The sequence below is a fragment of the Eriocheir sinensis genome, chromosome 3 (assembly GCF_024679095.1).
Source record: "Eriocheir sinensis breed Jianghai 21 chromosome 3, ASM2467909v1, whole genome shotgun sequence".
Lineage (NCBI taxonomy): Eukaryota > Metazoa > Arthropoda > Malacostraca > Decapoda > Varunidae > Eriocheir > Eriocheir sinensis.
In genome coordinates, this window is record NC_066511.1 from 14,548,871 (window position 1) to 14,566,158 (window position 17,288).

Consider the following 17,288-nt stretch of genomic DNA (forward strand, 5'->3'; position numbering starts at 1 on the left):
GATAGAGATAGATAGAGGTATGTAGATAGAGATAGATATAGTTGATTAGATAGATAGATAGATAGATAGATAGATAGATAGAGAGAGAGAGAGAGAGAGAGAGAGAGAGAGAGAGAGAGAGAGAGAGAGAGAGAGAGAGAGAGAGAGAGAGAGAGAGAGAGAGAGAGAGAGAGAGAGAGAGAGAGAGAGAATTAGCACGTGCGGCGTTCCCAGGACGAGACAGACAGACAAACACTAATCCTGGACAGGTAAGAGACGCATGACCCGACCCAAACTTTAATGGAATGTCCAGGTGAGCGAGAACGAGAGAGAGAGAGAGAGAGAGAGAGAGAGAGAGAGAGAGAGAGAGAGAGAGAGAGAGAGAGAGAGAGAGAGAGAGAGAGAGAGAGAGAGAGAGAGAGAGAGAGTATAAGCTTCCACATAAACGGCCTTCCTTCCTTCCTTCCTTTCCCTCTCCTCCTCCTCCTCCTCCTCCTCTGCAAAGGGATGTATTGCATGTCTGTGACGAAGACAAAGAGATACAGACAGACAGACAGACTTTCGCTTAAAACAAACTTGGTTAAAACACTTTCGTTCAACTTTTTTCAAACTGCCCAATATCCTCCTCCTCCTCCTCCTCCTCCTCCTCTCATTCTCCTTCTTCTTCTTGCTTCCTTTTCTTCTACTCTTTCTCCTTCTTTTCCTCCTCCTCCTCCTCCTCTTCCTTCGACTTCTACTTTTGCTTCATTTTGTTTTTTTCTTCCTCTTCCTCGTCTTCCTTCTACTGGTTCCTCTTCTCTCGTTTTTAACTTATCTTTTTTTACATCTGCTTCTTCTTCTTCTTCTTCTTCTTCTTCTTCTTCTTCTTCTCCTTCTTCTCCCAATTTCCTTTTTCTCTTCCTTCCTCCTTCTGCTTCTTCTTTTTCCTCCATCATTTATTTATCCTCTTATTCTATAGCAGTGGCAGTAGTAGTAGCGGTAATAGTAGCAGTAGTAATAGTAGCAGTAGTAGTAGTAGTAGTAGTAGTAGTAGTAGTAGTGGCAGAAGTAGCAGGAACGAAATAGTTAGAGGGAGAGAAAACGAGGCCTAGGAGGAAAGGCGAATGAGGGAGAGAAAAAAAAAATAAGAGGAGGAAGAGGTTACCCATTAACTACCATTGGTTTACTGCATACGGAAGGAGGAGGAGGAGGGAAAGGGGGGGAGAGGAGGGGGAAGAGGCAGAAGGAAAGGAAAGAAGGAAGGGAGGGAAAGGAGATGAGTGTGAAGGGAAAGGAGGAGGAAACGGAGTAAGCAATAAAACTAAATCGATACTGTAAAGATAGATAGATAGATAGAGAGAGATACATAGTGATAGACAGATAAATAGAAAGATAAAGCGAAAGAGAAAGCGAACCAAAGAAGAAACATCGAGGAAAGGAAAAAGAAGAATGACGAAGAAAAATGGAAAACATAAAAACAAAGAGGCAGCAACAAGTAGGAAGATTATAGTGCTACAAAGGACAGGAGGGAAGGGGAACATGAGGTAAGGAAGTAAGGTTAAAAAACAAAGATAAGAATTACAGGAAGGGTAGGAAGAGGTAGGAATGAGTGGGAAAAAAGAAGTAGAGTGGGTAGAAAAATAGAGGGGTGAGGGAGGAGGGGAGACAGTGGGGGGTAAGGGATTGGACAGGAAACAAGGGGACAGAGAGGGCAAAAATAGAGGTAGGAAGGGGGAGGTTCAGGGGAGAGTAGAGGAAAAAATGGGTGAGGAAAGAGGGTAGGAGGGGGGGGCAAAAGGGGGGGCAGGGATGCCAATGAGGGGCAGAGGGGAAGGGAGGGTGGGAGGGGGGGGGTGGTAGGGGGAGAAGGGGAATTAGGGAGAGAGAGGGAGAGAGAGAGAGAGAGAGAGAGAGAGAGAGAGAGAGAGAGAGAGAGAGAGAGAGAGAGAGAGAGAGAGAGAGAGAGAGAGAGAGAGAGAGAGAGAGAGAGAGAGAGAGAGAGAGAGAGAGAGAGAAAGAGAGAAAAAGAGAGTGAGAGAGAGGGCTGAGAAGTAGAGAAGGTCAATATTGGTCCCTTCTCTCTCTCCTGGTGGAAACTCCCTCCCTCTCCCACGACTCTCTCTCTCCTTCTCTCCTTCTCTCTCTCTCTCCTCTCTCGATTTTCCTCCTCCTCTCCTCTCTTCCCCTACTCCTTTCTCTCTCTAGGCCTCCCGAGGAGGAGGTGACCACGAGGAGGTGAGGATTTGAAGTCTCTCTCTCTCTCCAGAAGACAGGCAGGAGTTTACGGGAGGAGGAGGGAGGAGGGAGATCTCTCCCTCCTCCCTCTCTCTCTCTATCTTCTCCTCCCTCCCCCTATTTTCAGTCCTCCTCCTCCTCCTTCTTCCTCCTCCTTTATCTTCTTTTTCCTTTTCTCTCTTTTTTCTTACTCCTTTACTTTTCTTCTTTCACACTTCTTTACACACACACACACACACACACACACACACACACACACACACACACACACACACACACACACACACACACACACACACACACACACACACACACACACACACACTCATCCACACATTCCCCCCCCCCTCCCCTTCCTCCCCCCCTCTTCCCCACTCCCCCCCCTCCTCACACACCACACACCATCACCCCTACACACACACACACACACACACACACACACACACACACACACACACACACACACACATCTTCCCCCTCACACCTAGACAATGCCCAATCCTTCTCCTCCTTCCCCTCCCTCCCCCACCACACTACCCACCACCCTTGCCTTCCCCCAGACCCCCTCACCCACCACACCACCACCACCTCCAACCACACCACCACACACCCACCACCACCACACCACCACCCACACCACCACCACCACCACCACCACCATCTCCCATCTCCCTTTATGTCTCCTAGTATCCTTCCCTTCCCTTCCTTTCCTTCTAAAGGTATTCAATCAGTCCTGCCTCTACCTCCTTGGTCCCGTGGCAGATCTGTCTGAAGATCTGTCCCTTTCCCAGTTCTTCACCTGGTTGCGAGTGAAGGCTTATACTTTTTTTTTGCTTTTTTTTTGATTTTTTTTTTTATCATTTTTTTTTCTTCTTCTTCTGTGTTTCTAAAAAAAGGAAAAGAAAAGGAAAAGAGAGGAAGAGGACGAGGAGGAGGAGGGAGGAAGTAAAGGAAAGGGAAGAAAATGAGGAGAGAGGAGGAGGAGAAAAGAGAGAAGAAGGAGAAGGAACTGAGGAAAACAGACAGCGAAGGAAGAAAGGAAAGAGAGGAAGGGAAGATAAAAAAAAAATGGAGGGATGGAGATGGGAAGTTGGTGCATAGAAATAGAAGAAGAAAGGAAGGAAAGTGGAAAAGGAGGAGGAGGAGGAGGAGGAGGAGGAGGAGGAGGAGGAGGAGGAGGTGCTATTGAAGGCTATACGCTTTGTTGATTCTTACCTCCCCATCAATAAAGAGAACATTTACCTCCACTCCTCCTCCACCTCCTCCTCCTCCTCCTCCTCCACCTCCTCCTCCTCCAATTGCAACATCAAAATTTCTACCTCTTTCGCAATTGGAATAATGAAGAGTGTGATGATTATGATGATGATGATGAGGAGGAGGAGGAGGAGGTGAAGGATGACGAAGAGGAGCAATGTTACTACTAATAAGGAAAAAAAGAAGAAAGAGAAAGAGGAGGCTATGGTAAAAAGGAAGAGGAGGAAGAGGAGGAGGAGGAAGAGGAGGAGGAGGAAGAGGAGGAGCAATAATAAAAAAAAATATGAACAATAGGAGATCAAAAGAAGAGGAGAAACAGGACACTAAAGCAGAACAAGAGGAGGAGGAGGAGGAAGCCAAAGCAGAGAAGAGGAGGAGGAGGAGGAGGAGGAGGAGGAGGTGGAAGGAAGGGTCTAAGGAGGTGTGGTTAATACAGGATAATACACGTGTTTACCAAAGCATGGACGGCCGCTGTCTGTCCCTTCTCGTGCCTGTCTACCTGTCTACCTGTTTATTCTCTCTCTCTCTCTCTCTCTCTCTCTCTCTCTCTCTCTCTCTCTCTCTCTCTTAGCCCTGTTCGCATAGCTTTAGACGTAGTGTGAAGAAGAGAGGAAGGAATGAAGGAAAGGAAGAAAGGAGAAGAGAGGACAAAAGCAGAGATGGAAGAACAGATAATGATGGATAAATAAGAAGAAAAGGAGTAAACAGCTTAAGGAAAAAGAGGAGGAGTAAAAAGGAAGAAAGGAAGAAGGAGCAAAAGGACTAAAGTTGAGATGAAAAGAAATAGATAAAAGAAAAGAAAAATAATGAAAACCAGGAGAAGGAAGAGGAGGGAAAAGAAGAAAGCAAGAATAAGGAAGAGGAGAAAGATGAGAGAAAAGGAAAAGATGAAGAAATAAAAATAAGTAAGTAAAAAGAGAAGGAATGAAACGTTAAGACAATGAAACGGGGTAGAGACAGGTACACAAGGAGGAGGAGGAGGAGGAGGAGGAGGAGGACGAGGAGGTAAGGAGATGACAGGTAAGACGAGTCCGCACAACACCACACTTCACTTTCCACAGGTAAATACAGGTAAAGGGAAAACATCGCCCTCTTCACCGCCCCTCCTCTCTCTCTCTCTCTCTCTCTCTCTCTCTCTCTCTCTCTCTCTCTCTCTCTCTTCCTCTCTCTACCTTCTCTCTCTTCTTCACCCATTTACTATCGAACCAATCCTCCTCCTCCTCCTCCTCCTCCTCCTCCTCCTTCAGTCTTCTCTAACACCGCCAGGAATTTCAAATGGAGGCCTCCGGAAGACACTATAAAACTGACCTCCTCCTCCTCCTCCTCCTCCTCCTCCTGGACTCATTCAATCTTGTCCAGGAATTTCAAATGGAAGACAGTATAGAGCCTCCTACTCCTCCTTCCCCTCCTCCTCCTCTTCCTCCTCCGCCTCCTCCTCCACGCCTACCACTGACCGCTGGGCATAAATCACTACCCAATGGAGGCGCCCGGAAGGATCTCTCTCTCTCTCTCTCTCTCTCTCTCTCTCTCAGGGGGGGAGGGGGGGAGGGGGCGGAGAAGGGGCTATCGACATGGAAACATACATACACACACACAGACAGACAGACAGACAGACAGACAGACAAAGAAAACAAAAACAATGGAAAGAGAAAGATAGTTAACAGGAGGAGGAGGAGGAGGAGGAGGAGGAGGAGGAGGAGGAAGGGGAGGTGGAGGCTAGGGCGGTATACAGACTAAGAAAATGAACAGACAGATACACGGACAGCAACAGACGGGGAAATAAAGTAACAGCTAACAGGAACAGACTAACAGAGAGACAGACACAGTTTTGGTTTTTACGCTTAACAGAAAGGAGATGAATAAAAAGAAAAAAAAGAGAAAAAAAAGAAAGAAAGAAAGAAAGGGGTTAGTGGAGTTTAATTCAATAGGTGGAATCGTGTTATGGTGGAGTTTATTGATTGCAATGTGGAGTCAGTCAGTGGTGGTGATTGTGGTGGTGGAAAGAGAGAGAGAGAGAGAGAGAGAGAGAGAGAGAGAGAGAGAGAGAGAGAGAGAGAGAGAGAGAGAGAGGGGTGAAAGGGGGAGGGCTGTAGGGGGAAGGGGTAGAAGGTGGAAAGGAAACAGGGGTATGGGGTGGGTGGGAGGGGCCTTGTTCTTGCCCCACGCGAGGTCAAGATGAACACAAGCAAGGTCACAATAAATAAATTCTTGGGAGATGCAAATTCTGTTCCGTCTCTGCAGCGAGTTTTGATTCAAGGACACGCCGGCATTGTTTCAGGGCGAGAGAGAAGAGAAAAGGAGAGAAAGGGAAGAAAGAAGAGTAGAGTAGAGAGAAGAGAGAAAACAGAATAGAGGAGGAAACACTGACTAGAGGGAAGGAGAAGATGAAAAGAGACAAGACATGGAAGAGGAAACAGAAAATAATAGAAGAGAGAAGAGAAGGATAAAATGAGTAGATTAGAGAAGGAGAAAAGAGAAGACGTTGCTTGAGAGAAAAAAAAAGAAAATAGAAATGAGAATTGAAAAGAGAATGAGAGAATAAGAAAACTAGGAACGATATAAAATAGAAGAGTAGCGAAAAGAAAAGAGAAGAGAAAAGATAGACGGGAGAGAAAGAGAAGAGAAATGAGAAAAAAGTAGAAAATTTAAGAGAATACAAAAGAGAGAGAGAGAGAGAGAGAGAGAGAGAGAGAGAGAGAGAGAGAGAGAGAGAGAGAGAGAGAGAGAGAGAGAGAGAGAGAGAGAGAGAGAGAGAGAGAGAGAGAGAGAGAGGAATGTGTAGGGTGTTAGGTTAGGTCAACAGAGGTAAGATCCAGGTAACTTCACATCAGGTCAGGTCAGGTCAGGTCAGGTCAGGTAACATGAGCTTGAGATGTTAAAGAAGAGACTAAGGAGAATATAATGATGTTGGGTCTGTAAACAGTGTGATGGAACTTGATCCTTTTATTTATCCTCCCTCCGTCTGTCTGTCTGTCTAATGGGGTGAGTGGCTGAACGGTTACCCTCACATCTCTCTCTCTCTCTCTCTCTCTCTCTCTCATGTACCCTCCAAGATTAATGTCCTTGTGTGGTTGATTCACTTCCTGCTCGGCAAACTTTATTACTCTTTCTGTTCCTTAGTATTTTACAACGAAGGGAAGCGGGTAAAGAATCGTAAAAGAGAGAGAGAGAGAGAGAGAGAGAGAGAGAGAGAGAGAGAGAGAGAGAGAGAGAGAGAGAGAGAGAGAGAGAGAGAGAGAGAGAGAGAGAGTATTAAAAATAAAAATAAACTATATAGCTAATTGTTATGCATATATATCATAGTGATTCCACGATTCTATTTACTGATGAGTATTTATATTATTCGTCAGGGCTTTCCTAGTTCTATTTTATTGGCAGTTCCAGAGGAGGAGGAGGAGGAGGAGGAGGAGCAGGTGGAGGCGGGCGGTGCGTGGTGTCCTGTGCGCCATTAATCGTGCTCCGCCGCGCCACAACGGCAGTGACTTAACCTCACGGCCAGCGCAGCGCGGCCATCATATAAGTGTGATATATGGCAGGATGGCGCAGCGAGGGGCCGCCACCCACTGCCGGCCGCCGCCCGCCGCCGCATGACCCGCGCCAGATCTGGAGGCCGGCAGGCTGGCAGGCCCCACGCGAGGCTGCACTCAGGGACAATTTTGGGCCAACCACACTTCACATAAATTTCCGCGGCCTCCAGAACCGCCGGCGACAGCGATAAAGACGTGTGCCTACATCCAGGGCTGTTTAGGTTAGCTTCGAGGCCCCCCGCGGCACACATTGCACGGCCCCGGCCCCCCGCGGCCACGCCTCGGCGGGGCGCTGCGGCTAAGTGATTCTGGCCCTTGGCGCCGCTGTGCACAGGACCCACGCGCCGTGCCGCGCCAAGCCAAGCCAGAATGTGCCCAGCGCCGGGCCACCGAGGGGCGCGGGTGGGCTGCCCCGCCGTCGCCCACGCCCCGGCCCTGCGCCGCCACTCCCGCGCCTTGTCCCTCTTAATTTATGGCGGATATAAGACAAGATATTGACTCCACTCAATTACTGATGGCGACACGGCCCTTAGCCTTTGACAGCGAGTGAGTCTGGTCCTCGCTCCCACCACCGGCGGTCCTCGGCAGGGTGTGCCAGGCCCTGCCGCTCCAGGGAGTGGCGGAACCGTCGCCTCGGCCGCAGTGCCCGCAATCAATCGCTTGTCATCCCAACACGCCTGATCAGCGGAGTGCGTCAAATCTTTTCCTGTGCACCGAGAGATGATCAGGACAAGGCACCCCCACCCCACCACAGTCCCAGGACAACCCCCAACACACGAACATCGTCACCCTTTCCAGCAACACCCTCACACCATTTCCATCACCCCCACCACTACATCACTCTACCCTCCACCCTTCCCCTTCATCACCACCACCATACCCTGCAAGAAGTACCACCACCACCCCCATCATTCACTACCCCTACGCCGCCGTTCTTCTCCTCACCACCACCACCACCAGCACCACCACCACCACGAGTCATTAACACGTTCAAGTCATGCCGGACACAAATTGTACACACGGTTCCAGAAGTATCGAACACCCGGCGAGCGAATGCCAGCGGGACCGAGCGAAGGCCACCGAGACCGCGCCCAGATGACACAGGACGTTTCATAAGTGTTCGTCTCTTTTCACATCGCTTCGTAAACAGTGCCGGTGATGCGGAGTCTAGCGCCGCGGCACAAGTTCGAAGTGATTAGCGTTGCGTTGTACAAGAATTAACACCCTTCCACCCTCCTCCTCTTCCTCCTCCTCCCCCTTGAACCTTATCCACAGCCTCCCTCCCTCCTTCCCTCATCCACCACTCCACCCCCAGCCACACCCTCCCACCCACTCTCCCGCCCACTCAGCCTCGTGTAAGGGGCATAAGCACACCCATTACCATGTGAATTATTGCTTAAGACTGCCCCACTACCCCGTCTCTCTCTCTCTCTCTCTCTCTCTCTCTCTCTCTCTCTCTCTCTCTCTCTCTCTCTCTCTCTCTCTCTCTCTCTCTCTCTCTCTTACGCCAACACCTGTCCCCCTTTCTTGCTCTCGAATTCATCCGTCCTCTTCCTCTTCCTCTTCTTACTCAACAAAGGAATTGAGGAAAGTAGACAAGGAAGAAAGGGAGGAAATGGAAGAAAAGGACACGAGGGAAAAGTGAATGAAATGGAGGAGAAGGAGCAGGAGGAGGAGGACGAGGAGGAGGAGGAGGAGGAGGAGGAGGAGGAGGAGGAGGTGACAAATGAGGGTGAATCATGAGCTGCCATGCACTCACAAGCCTTGCATGGTGGAGGAGGAGAAGGAGGAAGAGGAGGAGAAAGAGAGGGGGGATGGAAGGAGGGAGGGAGAGAGGGAAGGATGGAGGATGCGAAAGATGGAAGGAAGGATTGCAAAAAGTAGGAAGAGTGAAGGAAGGAAGAAGGAGGAGAGAAGAGAGAGAGAGAGAGAGAGAGAGAGAGAGAGAGAGAGAGAGAGAGAGAGAGAAAAGGAATGCTGAGGCAGGAGAGGTGAGAAGAGGAGTAGGAAAAAAAACCCAATCGAAAAACAGGTTATGTGGAAGAAAGGAAATAAAAGACAGAGAGGGCGAGAGAGAGAAAGAGGGGGATGAAGAGGAAATATGATAAAGCCAAATAACAGAATATAGAGAAGAATGTGATGATGTAGATAAAGATGGAGAGAAGAAGGAACGGAACAAAAGAAGAGTAAGAAAAACAAACGACTAGGGAACAGAAAGAGAAAAGAAAGAGAAAAGGAGATGAGGACGAGAGAAAATGAGAGAATGAAGGGAAGGGAGACACAAATGAAGTAGAGAAGGAAGGGAGGAAATGGAAGTAGGAGAGGAGAATGCGGAGGGAGGTCTGAAGTAGAAGAATGATTACAGGGAATGAAAAATGAAGTTGGAGATTGATAGAAGTGAGGGAGTGAGGGAAAGAGAAATAGACGAAATAAAAAATAATGAGGTGAATGAGAGAGTGAATGATGGAGTGGATGAGTAAAACCAACAGAATATGTGAATGAATAGAGAATGAATGATAAAATAAGAGCAGAACACAAATGAAGGGAGCGCTTGAGAACAAAATGGAATGAAGGAATGACTAGGAATAAAATATTAAAGTAGTGAGCTTAAAAACATGAGAAAAAGGAAGAAAACTAAACTGAGAGACAGACAAACATCTAGACAAACAGACAAACAGATGACCGCCACTCGTAAACATTAAATAAACAAAGATAAAACGAAATTTGATGTTTTTTCTCAGTCAGTAATAACCAAAGGAAAAAAAAAAAGAGGGAAGAAGCAAGAAAGAAAGAAACGAAAGAAGTGAAAGAAAGAAGATGAGAAAAAGTGTCGGAAGGAAGGAAAGAAGGAAAGGGAAGGAGAAGAAGGATGTGAGGAGGAGATATAAGTGGAGGAGACAAACGGTGGAGAGAAAAAGGGGAGGGATAAAGGAGGGAGGAGGGAGGAGGGAGGAGAGAGAGAGAGGAGGAATGGGACAGAGATAAAGAGGACTAAAAGGGGATGAGAGAGAGAGAGAGAGAGAGAGAGAGAGAAGGGGGAAGGGGAGCTGCGGTCGGGGTAGCAAGGTCCCGGCGAGCAATTATCCCTCGCCAAAGAAATTATTCCGAGTTGGTTCCATTTTTATTGATACCAAATTGCAGGGTGCGTGGTGGAGGGGGAGGGGGAAGGGGGAAGGAGGAGGGGAAGGGGGAGGAGTGGGGGGGTACTTCTACTTCCCCTCCTTCTCTCCCTTCTCACCTCTTCCTCTCCTAATTCCTTTTTTCTCCCTCCCTCCACATTTTCTTCCTGTCCCTTCCTTTCCCTTCTTCTCTTCCTCTTTCCTCTACTGCCCTTTTTTCTGTTTTCTCTCTCTCTCTCTCTCTCTCTCTCTAACCTCTTCCTCTCATAATTTTCATTTCTATCCGTTTTTTGTTCTACTTTTCTTTTACATTATTCAACCAGACGTTCTTTATTAAATTTTTCCTATTGTACCGTAATTCTCTTTCTTTGTTTTCCTTTCCTCCTCCACCTCCTCCACCTCACTACACGTCCATTACCCTGACTCGCCGTCCTTCCTCTCTCCTCCTCCTCCTCTTGCTCCTTCCTTCAGAGTGGTGGTGGTGGTGGTGGTGAATGATATCCCGCGGCCACACCATAACCACCACCAGTTGCCTTCATCACCACGGCTTTACACTCCTACTAATGCCCGGCGATCTCCACTTAAAACGTGTACTCTTCCCCTCCTCCTCCTCCTCCTCCTTCTCCTCTTGGTCCTCCTCCTCCTCCTTCAAGTAAAAACTCTGTCCCTCCTCCCCATTCACACCGCTCTCCCTGTCTCCACTCCTCCTCCTCCTCCTCTTGCTCTTCTTCTTGTTCTTCTTTTTCTTCTTCTTCTTCTTCTTCTTTGTCGTCGTCTTCTTCATCTTCTGCTTTTTCTTCTCATTTTCCTCCTCCTTCTTGTAGTCCTTCATTCTCTCCTCCTTATCTAATCCTTAACACAATTCTTTTCCTTCTTTCTTTTCTTTCTTCGTTAATTTTCTGACCTTTCTTTTTTGTCCTCATACCTATCTTGTCTTTATTCCCCTCTACGGTTCTCTCACCCCTGAAAATGGTCACCCTATAAATATGAGCTCGAGGTACTTAAGTATTTAGACTCTTCGAACACATAAGTCATCTCTCTCCACGTGAAGATCTGTTCCAAAGGCTACTGCAAGAATTTTTAAACTGCGAACACTGCACCCACATCACATACCATCAGTGTTTCCAGTCAGTCAGTTCGAAGTAAACGAAGACTATGGTGAACTTAACCCCACTTTACGAGAAATGGGCATGAGTGTAGCATTAAAGAGCCATAAATCAGACCTAAGTAGCGGGCAAGATCCTCGAGAAAATGATTCGGGGGCAAAGTTGTTAAATTTCTATAAGACAGTTTCCGATACCTAGCAAAAACCAGTTTATTGTAGACAACCTGGATGCGTAAGAAATAGGTATTTCTCACCACTACCAAGTGCAAAGCCAGGCAAAAGGCAATTGTCATTCAACTATAAAATTGTTTAGGAGTCTTAATAATAGGCATACTGGAGTCAGAGGGGGAATGAGTAGGAGGAATATGCCCTGAATCGTCCAGAGTGGATTTTTGGGGGAACGTTTGAGCGAAGAAATGGTGAGTTATTTTTTCATTCTTCCTTCCTTCTTTCAAACCTTCCCTTTTTCCGCCCTCCCTTCTTTTAAAGTCGTACCCTTCGGGACCAGAAAGAGTTTTTACGCGTATAACATGAGTGACAAGCCATTGTAAGTCTTAAAGGAAGAGTCAGGTCTTGGCGGAATCTTCAGCATCTACCTAAAAAACACACAACGTTATAAGTCAGCAGCAAGACACACAGGTCCATATTTTTACACGTTTCGGGCTCCCATTACGACTATTTTCCAAGGTCACAGAGAAGATAAACCGGGAAAAGTTGGAAAGTTTCGTTTAGTCGCCGCAACATCTGTGGTCATATGCCGGAGAGAGACAGGAGAGGGAAGGAATTTTAGAAGAAGAGAGCAGATCCCAGGAGACGGGACACAACCCCCGATTAATACCTGGTACCCATTCACTGCTGGGTGGACAGGGGCGTAAGGTATCGGAAAAGCCGCCCAAATTTTTCCACTCCCCCCGGGAATCGAACCCAGGGTCTCTCAATAGTGAGCAGATTAACCGGGTTTTCATGGGTGATTGTCCCGTTCGTGGTGCAGAAGGCGTGTATGAAATTATCACTGGGATCACGCAACAGTCCATGAAAACTCCGAGAACTTCTACGAGAGGCTTTTCAAACATGAGAACTGAAGCGGCGAGACGTTTAAGAGGAACCACAGAGCTATATACCTAGAGTGCCCAAGTTAATTTAGAGTGAGCAATTGAAGATATCACCAAAGCTATTTATGGCAAGCGCAGCGACGTATATCTTGGAGGAGGTTATTGTTTTCTTCCCGTTGTTTATGAGGAACCACAGAGCTATATACCTAGAGTGCCCAAGTTAATTTAGAGTGAGCAATTGAAGATATCACCAAAGCTATTTATGGGAAGCGCAGTGACGTATATCTTGGCGGAAGTTGTTTTTTTCTTCGTTTCTACTCAAAGGTCACTGGCAAAAGCGTCTCGCATAAGGAGCCGGTGCGAAAATCGTCTCTCTTGGAAATATTAAACCTCGTGACCATCTCCAAAGTACTATCGTCGGGTTCCATGTGTTCCTCTCTTCTTCCTCCTATTCCTTCTCTTCCCTCAACACCATCCTCCTCCTCCTCCTGCGCCCTCCTCGCCAGTCATTTGTTACAGTCACGCCCAACACCACCCACGGAATTTCATATCGTGACACCCGACACCCTCCCGCCGCCCCTGTTCCTGCTGCTGATGTTGATGATGGTACTCTCCTCCTCTTATTCTTCCTCCTCCTTCTCCTCCTCTTTTACTTTCCCTTTGAACTAACCCTTACTACCTCTTCTTCTTTTTCTTCCTCCTCCTCCTCCTCTTCTACTTTCCCTTTGAACTAACCCTCACTACCTATTCTTCTCCTACCTCCTCCTCCTCCTATGTCTTCTACTTCCCCCTCCTTGGAATACATTAAAGTCCTTATAGTTAGTTACCTTTATTATATTTTCCCTCCTCCTCCTCCTCTTCTTCCTCTGATCCTAAGGTAAATACTTAACCCTTCCGATGTTTAGTTTTTCTCCCTTGCTTCCCTTCCTTCCTTCCTTCACCTCTCTTTCTCTCCATACTCCCTTGAATTTGTCTTTTTCTCTCCGTTTCCTTTTATTGTCTACGTTGCTCTTTATTTTATTTTTTGTTCTCTTTCCTTTTCTGCTTTTATAACGTCTACAGCAAAAGCAACAACAACAAAAACTACTACTACTCTCTCTCTCTCTCTCTCTCTCTCTCTCTCTCTCTCTCTCTCTCTCTCTCTCTCTCTCTCTCACCTCCGTTCACCTGGTATCACGTTTCCCAGTTCGAAGTTTAATTCACGGCAATGTATTCCGAGCCGTGTGTGTGTGTGTGTGTGTGTGTGTGTGTGTGTGTGTGTGTGTGTGCGCGCACCACGTGTCATATTAATGTTCTTATAAGTAACAAGGTTATATGAGACTTTTAAGGTTTCTGTGTCTCCCCAAATCCCCTTCCCCCCTTCTCTGTCTCTCCCTCCCTCTCTTAATCATCCCCCCCTCTCTCTCTATGTCTATCACTCTCTCCTTTCTTCCATTCCGCCATCACCTCTCTCTCTCTCTCTCTCTCTCTCTCTCTCTCTCTCTCTCTCTCTCTCTCTCTCTCTCTCTCTCTCTCTCTCTCCTATATTCTTCTTCCCTTTCCCTCTTCATTCCCTTCTTTCCTTCAGCCAGGTATTCAGTTACTCATACGTCCTTTCTCCAATCCGTACTTTTCCCTCCATTCTCCCTATCTCTCCCTCCATCCATCGTACCTTATCTCCTTTCTTCTCTCCTTCCTTAACTTCTATACGTCCCTCCTTCCTACCTTTCTTCATTCATTTATCATTCAATCTTAGGGGCGATTAGGTCTATACTTTGCAGGATGGGTCTTCAAGGGAAACGCTACGCAACATCAGCGAAACTACAAAACCCTGATATCATTTTTTTTTTTTGGAATTTTTAAAGAAGAATTCGGTGCAGCATTACAAAACAGCTTTTTGCAAGACCTCGCCATAAAAGTGTTACCAGAACGGACTTGAAGCATAACCCAAATACGGGGAAAAGAACCTTACGTAACAGACGGACAGACACACACACACACACACACACACACGTCAGAGGAGGTGCAAAGAATGACACGAGGAGCTCCACAGAAGACCTACAATGTCCCTCATGTATGCAAATTGGTCCTGGTCCTCTTCCTCCTCCTCCTCCTCCTCCTTCTTGTACTACTTCATTCTCTCCTCCTGATCCAATCCTTCTTAACACAATTTCTTATTTTTTCCTTCCTTCTCTCCTTTCTTCGTTCATTCTTCCACCTCTCCTTTCTTAGTCCTTCTATTTTTTCTTTCTCTTTTACTTCCTTCTTGTATGCACTTCTTCTTTTGTGATTTCCTCCTCCTCCTCCTCTTCTTCCGCTTCCCTTCTTATTTCTTCTTCCTCCTCCTTCTTTTGTTCCTTCTTCTCCTTCTTTCATCATTCATTCCTTCAACACCACACCAAACCTCTCTAGTCCTTTTTGTCATTTCCTCCTTCTCCTCCTCCTCTTCTTTCTTTTCCCCGGTTCTACAAAGGAGTGGCGCCCTGCAAACGAGACCTTAGAAGAGTGAAGGCTCCTGTTTTTTGGTCCTTTGCTCTCCCAGCGCCGTGAAAACAAGTCGAGGGTCGGTGTCTTGCAGGATGGAGGTTCGAACTGTATTCTCAGACGCTTTCGGCTCTCACAACTGCTTCCAAAGGCCACAAAGAAGATCAGTCGGGTTCTCAGGAGTGTTTTCCACGTTCATGGTGCAGAAGCCTTACCCAAATATCACTAGACTCATAAAACCACCTCCCATAGATATACTAACACAAAAACCTCTATGAAAGCCTTATGAAATGTGATTGTGTAGTCTTTGGGATTGAAGTTAGAATAATTAAGGCTATTTAAATTTTGCCATAGATACGTTCATGCAATGGCGTTACTACACTTGAAACCCGAAAAAATAAATAAAAAAAGACGTTATTCTGAGTATCTGTGGATGTAAAAGAAAAATAACGAAAAAAATAACCATGCCTTCTAAAAACACGTCAGAAGATACAAATAAAGGAGGAATTAGAGTAAAATATTAATTAAAACCTTACCTTTCATCCCTGACACCTAAGAGATTAATAGATGGATGTATAATGAGACAGAGTAGAAGGGGGATAAGGGAGAGGGAGTCAGACAACAACGTAAGGTCAACACTCACCTCGCTTCTGCATGAACGAGAAGAGTTCATCCAGAAACTCTTTCCTCTTCGGTTCGTCGCTGAGTTCGTAAAGCTGAAAAGACGAGAGACACACGTTAGCACACAAAGGCTGCACATACACACCTCTGTAACCCACTTTGCGTCGCTAATTATATACCTGTCTTCAGAAACTTGACTGACTGACTGACTGACTGACTGACTGTGTGACCACTATACAAGTCAGCCTTCTCTCTGTCTATTTATCTATCCATCTATACGTAGGAAACAATTAATATATAGAAATACATCAACACACTAATAATGCGCTTTCTTTTTTGTTTATTTTTTTTTGTCCTTAACTAAGTTGCTTCCGTTACTGTGAAAAAAAAACAAGAAGTAAATTTGAACCAAGGTGTCTCAAATGCAGCCAACCAACCTACGTGTGTGTGTGTGCGTGTGTAAATCTTGGCCATTTGGCGTGTCACGAACTGGTTGCTTGGAACACGTAGTAAAGTCCCCCCTCTCTCCCCCTCCCTCCTCCTGCCCTCTCATCTTCCCATTCTTAATGCTATGCGCGCGCAGCCTCCCAACCTCCGTTTTCGTCTTGCTGTTCTATTTCTTGTTATATATGTACGGTTTTTTTTTTGTGTGTGTCTGATATAAAATTTAAATACCAGAGAGAGAGAGAGAGTGAGAGAGAGAGAGACGGGGGGGGAGAGAGAGAGAGAGTCCATTAGTTTCTTAAAAGGGGCGGAGAGGAGGAGAAGAGGGAAAGAAAGAAGAAAAAGAAGGAGGGTAGGAGATAGATGAAGAATAAATGAGGAAGGTAAAGAGCAAAACTTGGGGGGATGAATGCCGAAAGAGAGAGAAAAGGGTGGAGAAGAAAAAATGAATAGAAGGTAGAAGAATGGAGAAAAACAAGATGGACAGATGCGAAAAGGAGGGAAATAAAGACAGAACGAGAATAATAAAGCTGGAGATGGAAAGATGAAAGAAAGTTGACGGGAATGAGGAAAATGAAGACGAAGAGACAAAAAAAGAAGGTAGAAAAAAAGAAAAAGAAGGGAAACAGGGAGAAAATACAAGACCTAGGAACAGAAAGACACACAAAAAAAAAACGAAGAAAGGGAGAGTGGGAAGATAAATGAAAGAAGAAGAAGGAAGGCGAAGAGATGCAAGATGGAGGACGCAGACGATGAGAGGGAGAGAGGGAGGGAGAGAGAGGGAGAGAAGGGAGGGAGAGTAGCTGGTCTCACTCGCCCCTTCCCATCTATTACTGCCTGCAAATAATGGTCTGGCCTTATGCGATGCGCTGGATCTGATGACTCTTACAAATTTGGAAAGATTCATGCAAAAAACTCAACTGCAACCACCTCTCTCTCTCTCTCTCTCTCTCTCTCTCTCTCTCTCTCTCTCTCTCTCTCTCTCTCTCTCTCTCTCTCTCTCTCCAACTTACCTTACTTCCCCTTTTCCTTTCTTTATTCCTTCCTTCCTTCTTCCACCTCCTTCACACCATTCTTTCTATTCTTCAACCTTTTTTGTTCCTCTATCTCTCCTATTATTCTTTCTTCCTTCTTTTCTGAGCCTTATGCTATCCTGTTTTATTCTCATTCTGTTCTGTTCTATCTCTTGGAAGGACGAAAAATAGTACAGTCGCATTGTTTGGGTACACGCTGTCTGTTTAGGTTTTAGAACATCCGACACAACCCACGTCTCGCTACAGACACACACGCCGCAGACGCTACACTCGAGAGACAGACAGGAGCGTGGTCGGTGGCGGAACAAGCAAAAGAGGAGACCCCAGCAGCACCTTCCTTCATCCCGCACCCAGCACCACATCTCTCCCCCTTCCCCCCCACCGCCGCACAGTGCCCCGCGGCTGCGTCGGTGCTCCATCAGGCCGCCGCGACGGGGATGAATTACTGCAATAATTACCATGATATCAACATTACT

At 46.5% G+C, this 17,288-nt stretch overlaps 1 protein-coding gene across 2 annotated transcripts in view; it reads right to left on the reverse strand.

The window, feature by feature from the left end:
- The window catches only part of LOC127005553 (AT-rich interactive domain-containing protein 3A-like), a 246,837-nt gene that overhangs the window by 67,940 nt on the left and 161,609 nt on the right, over positions 1 to 17,288 (reverse strand). For both annotated transcript variants that reach the window (XM_050874495.1, XM_050874488.1), the window contains exon 5: positions 15,357 to 15,429. In XM_050874495.1, coding sequence (XP_050730452.1) covers positions 15,357 to 15,429 — 73 coding nt within the window. The remainder of the gene's footprint in view (positions 1 to 15,356; positions 15,430 to 17,288) is intronic.